At 38.5% G+C, this 8293-nt stretch overlaps 2 protein-coding genes across 2 annotated transcripts; one reads left to right on the top strand and one right to left on the bottom strand.

Moving 5' to 3' along the window:
* Positions 1–426: 426 nt before the first annotated feature.
* Positions 427–4850, top strand: LOC140142431 (cholinesterase-like). Its single transcript, XM_072164400.1, has 4 exons — positions 427–786; positions 1681–1834; positions 3852–3970; positions 4656–4850. Exons 1-4 carry the CDS (start codon positions 427–429, stop codon positions 4848–4850), a joined length of 828 nt encoding a protein of 275 aa, XP_072020501.1.
* Positions 4851–6198: 1348 nt separating this feature from the next.
* On the bottom strand, positions 6199–7677 carry LOC140142432 (uncharacterized). The gene is made up of 2 exons (XM_072164401.1): positions 6480–7677; positions 6199–6212 (listed from the first exon to the last, which is right to left on the bottom strand). The coding sequence occupies exons 1-2, from the start codon at positions 7675–7677 to the stop codon at positions 6199–6201; spliced, it is 1212 nt and encodes a 403-aa protein (XP_072020502.1).
* Positions 7678–8293: the final 616 nt, after the last annotated feature.

The following is an 8293-nucleotide window of genomic DNA, read 5'->3' on the forward strand; positions in this document are numbered from 1 at the left end:
GTTGGTCTTAACTCTTAACCCTAGCATTATAAATTTTGGGCCTCATAACTGTGACCAACAATTTACCAGTTATGAGGCCCAGAAGTTTTCATAATTCTAGGGTTATAAGACCAACCTGAGGAGCATGTGTTGTAAACACATCACAAGCAATAACCCCTCTATTATAAGATATCTATACTACAAATTTTAAAACTGAAATATCAAAAACAAACCCAGTTTGTTTTGTTCTGCAAAGTTTGACGCCTAGAACCGAAGTTGCGGAAATGCAACAACTTACCTCGTAGCTAATTAAACCTATAACATGATAATCTTTACTACTGTGCTCATCGTTGTTATTTAGTCAAGATCATTATCTGTTGACGTTGAGTTACCTCCAATCTCAAGACTGATAACGTTATACACAGTTGTGTCCAAATTTGATTCAAAATGGCAGGTATATATTACAGATACACAGAAACTTTATGCATTATTGCTTTAATTGCAGTAGTTAATTCTCAGCCAATCGTAGATGTTGAACAAGGCAGTATTCTGGGTAAAACGGAACGTTTTACAGATGAGTTTCTTGGAATCAATAAAGATATCGATATGTTTCTAGGTATTCCATATGCGGAACCACCACTAGGAGAAAGACGCTTTAGTCCACCTATAGCTAAAGAGTCATGGGGTGATGATATTTATAATGCAACATACCAACGTGAAGTATGTATGCAATATGTTTTTGAAGCTATTTTCTTCGAAGTCAGTGAGGATTGTCTATTCATGAATATATTTGTTCCTAATCCTGCGGTAAGTACACTTGACTCGGGGGGTATTTGCTAATTATTTACCCTGGTGTTACGTGTAAATATGTAAAAATGTGCTCCACCGTTGAATTTATATTGAAAAAGGTCAGGAGAAAATTGAATGAGTGTGTTAGAAAACGTTCACAAAACAAAAAGAACGAATAAAAAGAGAAGCAAGAGAAGTGGGCCACTCTCTATTAGCCTTCCTCGTACATGTCATGTCATAGTAGTCCGGCTGCCAAACGCAGAAGCTAATTTTGGTGTCCATAGTGTTGTTTTGTTGTTGATGGATATTACTTCCCAAGACCAACTTGCAAAAATAAGTTTACTTGACCTCTGTCTCTGTCAGCATTGGGCATTTTGGTTATGGTTATTATTATGGCGGGTTCAAAGTTCATACAGAGGTCAAAATTCAAACTGCTCAAATGCTGCTGAAAGGTTCTCCGAATTATTCCTCCTGTCATGCCGATCCAGAAAAAGTATACTTTTACCTATCTGTGACATACCCTTCTGGAGTTATATCAAAAAGGTCAAAGGTCACGATTTGACCTCCACAGGGGTCAAAACCTGGGAAATGCTTCGATCTTCACCAAAATGGTCTCAAATTGTTCATCATAGAAAATCCATACAGAAAAATAATAGGTAACCATGGTAACGTAGCAAAAAGGGTCTGGGCCTATCTGATTCAATAGACCTTGACCTTTGTCACCATGTTACCATGGTAACCAAACATCCTAGCTATAGCAAACTATTCTATTTTTAATTGCTTATAGAAGAGGAAAAATTTGAGACTATTTTCATACAAATCGGAGTATTTTTTAGGTTATTACCCCTGTGAGATCAAATGGTGACCATTGATCTTTCTGCTTATACCTCCATTTCTTTTTCTAATTTGAAGCCATCAGCAGCACCTGTTATGGTTTTCATTCATGGTGGAGGCTTCGATACTGGTAACAATAATCTTCACAGTGGCATATCATTGGCTGCATTAGGTGACGTCATAGTGATATTTATTAACTATCGACTCGGACCATTTGGTTTTCTTACAACAGGTTAGTTTCAAAAATCGGCAGCAACCCACTCTATGTCAGGTCTATTTTAGGGGGGCCGTTTACTTATTGATAGCCAAAGAAATTTGATATTACGAAGCAAAAATTAAATAATAATCATAACACTTGCATATCGGGCTAATCTCGTAAGAGGGATACACATATACTGTATTTGCATTTAAATTTAAATGCTTTACGACTTTTTACCGTTTTTGGTACATCAAATCTGACATTGGTTCTAAATCACCATCTAGATAATCTGGAAAAGGTATCAATATACATTTTGTAAGCAAGTGTGGGTGATATTCCAATGTATTATCATGCCAAGATTGAAGAAGCTACCATTTACAGAACCAACGTTACAAGAGTGGAGGTAGAACTTATTGAATGACCCTCGTATTCCAACAGACCGTTATATTTTCGAACCCGCAGGAGACGAAGCTTCGCCAGGAAGTTATGGTTTGATGGATCAGGCAGAGTCTCTCAAGTGGATACAAACAAACATACACGGTCAGTACTCAACTCATGCCTTCAAATGGTATAATTTTGTATAATATACTCTTTAACATGACAAAAAATATCTGTATATTAGTTGTTGCTAAGATTACAACTTACGACATGCAATTTTCGCGTCTGTATTTAGGAAACAGGTGAGATGATAGCAGAATAGCAAATATTTGAACTACAGTAAGCCAAAAAATTAAGGTACCAGTTGTGTTCACCCCTGTATATCCTAAATAAAGACAAATATGTCAAAATTAAAACAAGCAGCTAATACCTGAACTCTTGAGCTCTGATTCAAGACCTTATTTGTTGAAATTGGTTGAGAATTAAAGAAACGGTGATCTAAAACCTACTGAAGAGACGTAATCAAAAGTTGCACTTTTGTGTTCTAATCAATGAAAGCATGACGCTAGTTTTAACGTACTAATCAATGGAAGCACGGTGCTAGTTCCCTTGTTTTTGTGTACAAATCAATAGCGCATGCAATGGAAGACACTGCAACTGCATTGGCACCTTCCTTGGGGTTTTGGATCGTCGTGCCTTTATTTCTTGAACAATTTCAACGAATGAGGGGGGTAAACATAAATGGTACCTCAATTTTTTGGCTTACTGTATATAGGAATAGACATTCGCATATAAACGCAGTACGTGAATTCGTGAAGATTGCCGCTTAATTACAGCGGTTGAAGTGACTTCGCGTCTACGTACGGAAATCTAATATATCTAATTATCATTATGCGTGACTAAATGCTCAGGTATTAGATGTACAAGTCAGCAGTACAAAATGAACAATGATCTGCAATTTATTTCCATATCAACCCATTGAATCTCGGTGTTACCATGGTTACTAACGTCTGATAGCATATATTAGTACGGTGTTTTGTGCGATATTCCGTTGCGACAGTAGACTATGCCATAGTCGATTTTTGATCAATAGAAAATATTATGTGATAAATCATGATGAACGCATTTAGTTGAACTTGAAATTATTCAGATGTCTATTACATGTAAAGTATTCAATAAATGGTCATAAAAAAGGTTTATATTATTAGTGTCAGTAAAAGTAAAGTAAAGTATACTTATGTTATCGAATGCAACATATCTTGGTAGGTATTATTATAATGAGGGCTCACTTACTGAACAATTTTGATTTTGGGATCTACCAGTTTATTGAACGCAAACCCCCAAGTAAAATCACTTTGGTAGTTAGCAAACAGATGGAGTACGTGTATTGTGATTAAATTAATATATATCGATGTTTTGTGTATAAATGAAATAGCTAAAGTATGCACAACGGGCAAATATTCTGTATCAGCCTGATTTTCCGCTTAAATTAGCCCTGTTCATTATTCATGGCGTTGTCTGCAACGAAAGACGCTATAGAAAGTGTCAACGTCGTCGGAAGACGCTGGAGAACATGTAGCCCTGCGTCTGTCACAACTGAACAATGCCCACAAGACACCAGACTATTATAGTATAGTATGGCCTTTTACCATATTTTATTTTATCTCCACAGCTCTTGGCGGTGATTCCAATCAAGTGACTATCTTAGGACAGAGCGCGGGTGCTGCAAGCGTGTCATCTCATCTGTTTTCTAAATACAGTCGCGATTTGTACAAGCAAGTGATACTCCTGGTAAGGATTTCTATTATGTAAAGCACTTCGTATTACCATCTAAATATAACATTGAAGATTTTTCCGGACTTGGCTTTACAGCAGCCCACCTGCGGGCACTCGAAGTTTGAATTGACGGACATCGGTTAAAACGATCCGGGGCTTTCGGTGAAAGATTTGACGCTAAAGGTTCAATGCCACTAATTCTCTATACCCCAGTGGGAAAATAGTTAATTTCAAGCACAGTTTTCTCATACAGGGAACTCTCACATTGAGAAGACATTATTTTCAGTTAAGAAGGTTGAATCCCCAAATTATCAAAATCATGATGAGTTGAGACTTTTTGAAATGTAAACGCCACATTTTTACAGTGGGCTGCTCTTTTTTTTTAAACTAGATAGGAGCACACCAACTGAGTGGAGAAATCGATGTGCAGCGAATTAATCTGGGGAACTTTTCTTCCAAACTGTAAAATAATGGCAGAAACATTTCTGTATGTTCCTTTGAAATTTGTACATTTTTGACTATACAGCTTGGTACTTTTTCAGATGACATGCAAGAAAAAAGCGGTATTTAACCTAAAAGATGGGTGCAAAATGAGGGGCCATTGGATGAAAGCCAGTAATATGAAAGGTAATTCAGTGAGGCCAATTTTGACTAAAGGTTTACTAAAGTATACTATTGTGCATTCTGGTCCTTTTTCCAGAGTGGTAGTATATTATCTCCATGGGCATTCCATCATAATATAGAAGATCAACGTCAACGTACATATGAGCTGGCTGCTGAGGTGGGATGTACACAGACTGATAATACTGAATTGATGAAATGTTTGCGAAGGATTAGAGCATCGGTAATAAATCGAGCTGCGTACGATGTAAGTAAAATCATGAAAATAAATTGAGAACAAAATAGAGTTCACACGTCCCGCATAGCTGCGCCACGCATGACTTTTCTTTACTTTTACCTTCGGGTAGTGCTATTTGGTGATCAGTTTGGCCATATCAATGATATGGGTTCTTTAACCATTGACACCTCTACTCCCCTACGCAGTTGCCTCTCTTATCACTGTGAGGATCATAATCATTGCATTAAATCTTAAGTATGCAAGTAGTCACAGTGTTCTCTTTTTAATTTTGACAGATTAAATTAAAGCCAAGAATTTTCTGCTTTACAAATGCTAAATTCCGCTTTTCTCCGCTTTGTAATTTTATCACATTTTTTGCAGCCCGGCCAATGTGACGATCATTGCGATGTTGCAAAGTTGGGATGGGTGATTGGGTATCATGGCTGCAATGGGAGGTAGGACAGGCGTTGTACGGTAAATCTATGACGGATTTTACTTTATTTTGATGAATTTTGAAGATACATTTCATTTAGTATTTTATTTATTTCTTTTCAATTGTATTTTTATCTTTTTCTAGGTCATTTTTTGCTTATTATTTTTTTTTTTCTCAGAAATGCGTTTTCCGCTTTACCTCCGAATTCCGCGATTTTCGCGGAATTTCCGCAACGCGGAGAATTCTTGGCTTTAGCTTAAATATTCAGGGGCACCAGTCGTTGACGGTACATTTTTCACTGAATCACCTGTAACCATGCTGGCGAATAAAGATTTCAAAAAGTGCCCACTGGTGACTGGAGTCAACAAAGACGAAGGTACCCTATTCATTCTTCTCAACTATGACTATCTCACATACGTCAACGCTAGCGAACCACCTGTTATATCCGAAGAAACATTTGATAACGCCATTGAGCTTCTGTTGACTGGTTACCAAAATCAATTTATCTTTGACAGCGTTAAGCAACGATATACGGATTGGAAAGATGCCGATGATCCCAACGCTGATTTCATAGATTCGTATAGTAATTTCTACGGTGATGAGAACTTTGTTTGTCCAGCTGATTTAGAAGTCAGAGCTCATGTAGAAAACGGGGGACCAGCGATATTTAAGTACTTTTTTAATCATGTTCCTAGTGTGTCCATTTACACCAATGTAGTTTTTGGACCTAAATGGCTAGGTGTGGCTCACATGGAGGAACTCCAATTTGTATTCGGCTACCCGTTTTATTCACCACCTCAGCTAAGAACCCACACATACCCAGATGAAGAGAAACAACTATCACGGGATGTTATGACTTACTTGATTAACTTTGCTGTAACAAGGTAATAAGTTACAAATCATCGAATCAGTGCAAGAACGTCGTAAGCGACATGGGGGTGTTAATGAATTATAGCAATAGAGTTAATGCATTTATTTATAAACAACTATTACATTAAAAAAATTAAATACAATATTTCATCTTGACAAAACCAATTTGTTTTACTGACCTGACAGTTTCGACCATCTTGGACGATGGTCATCTTCAGAGTGATGTTTTTTCGACTTCTGTACACCAACAGAGGGCGCACCAGCGCCCAGAAGTGGGTCGTACACATGACTAAGGTAATGGGCCCCCTCGTCTCTGTTCATGGTGTTCGGTGCTCTCTTCCTTATCCAGATTGCTTCACGGATACGGCGGGCTCCCGAATTACATTCTTTCTCGAGGACTTGGGCATCTTTCCAATTGATAATATGATTTTGTTGTGCAGCGTGGTCCGCAATCGCTGATTTGGACTGTTCACTGACCGATTGTTTCCTTGTTTGTCGAGTAAAAGTTCCTTTACTACGCGCTACTTTCTCTGTCTCTTTCTTATGCTCGTTCAGTCTTGTTTCGAAGCGACGCCCAGTTTCTCCTACATAAGTACTGTCACAATTTGCACAGGGGATTTCATAAATGCAATCCGTAGTACTCATGGAGTCTCTCTTGTCCTTTGGATGAACCAACATTTTTCTTAATGTGGTGTGGGGACGTACCGCAGTAGCTATACCATGTTTTCTAAAAATACGAGTGGCTGTCTCCGTCATTTTTTCAACATAAGGAACTATAACAAGTCCTTTGCTTTTTTCTGTGGAATTCTTGTTCTTACTGGGCTTTGTTGCCTGTTGTTTACTATCCATCTTGCGTTTGACATGATTAAAAAGTCCACTCGGATAGCCACATTGTTTAAGTGCGTGCTTGATTTTGCCTTCCTCCTGATCTTTGTCCTCCTTTTCAGATATAACACTATTCATTCTGTCCAATAATGTGCGGATCACGCCCAACTTGTGGTGAATAGGGTGATGTGAAGCAAAATTTAAATACTGGTCTGTGTGTGTAGCTTTCCTGTAGACCAGTAGCTTGACCGAACCATCGGGTTTGCGCACAATCAAAGTATCAAGAAACGGTATGGATCCTTCTCGCTCTTTCTCATACGTAAATTTGATGCTGTCCGTGGGGTCCGTTTGATTGAGATGCGTGGTGAGATTTTCCACTTGGTCTTCCTTTATAATTTCTAAAATGTCATCCACGTAACGTTTCCATAAGCGCGGTTTACAATCCAAGGGGGCTGTTGCTATAGCTTGTTGCTCCAGAAACTCCAGATACAAGTTCGCGACAACCGGGGACACCGGGCTCCCCATGGCTGCACCAAAACGCTGCTTATATATTTTTCCACGAAACAGAAAATATGTGGTGGTTAACACAAATTTAAGGAGATCAATGATGTCATCTACCGCGAGAAGAGTTCGTTTACTCAGAGTCTTGTCATGTTCTAATCTGGCTTTGATGACATTAAGCGATTCGTCAATTGGCGTGTTTGTAAAAAGTGAGACGACGTCATGCGAGTTGAAGATTTCCCCCTCCTCTATCATGACTTCTGCTAGACTTTCCGCTAAATGCTTAGAGTTAGTGACATGGTGTTCAGTTCCTCCCACCAAAGGTGACAGAATGTCCGCTAAGGCTCTAGATGACCATCGTCCAAGATGGTCGAAACTGTCAGGTCAGTAAAACAAATTGGTTTTGTCAAGATGAAATATTGTATTTGAGTTTCTACAAACCTAATGAACCTCTTCAAGAAAACTATTACATTATTTAAAAAGAACACCCTAGAACTACGAAGGAGGGGGTTGTACCATCCCCACCCCAAGATTTTTTATCTGTCATAAAAAACGACCGCATTTACGCCCAAACGACATAAGCTAATCATAGATACATCCTTTGCGCTCATTTTGGTGATAACATTTTTACCCCAGCACCTTACCCGGGGGCAGGACCGGCCATCAAAGATGACCATAGAGGGTGGGTTGGTGAGGTCCCAAAATATAACGGTATATGACGTTTATATTTGAAGACCTGAGCGCAAGAAGACCGTAAGTCCACTTGGCCCCTTAGGGTTTCATAATGTTTAATACATATTCCAGGGTAAAAACATCATGAAAAGTTGTGAAAGATTTGTGAAAACTTCAGTGTATACATACATGTTGAGGG

This window comes from Amphiura filiformis, chromosome 20 (assembly GCF_039555335.1).
Source record: "Amphiura filiformis chromosome 20, Afil_fr2py, whole genome shotgun sequence".
In the NCBI taxonomy this organism is placed as follows: domain Eukaryota; kingdom Metazoa; phylum Echinodermata; class Ophiuroidea; order Amphilepidida; family Amphiuridae; genus Amphiura; species Amphiura filiformis.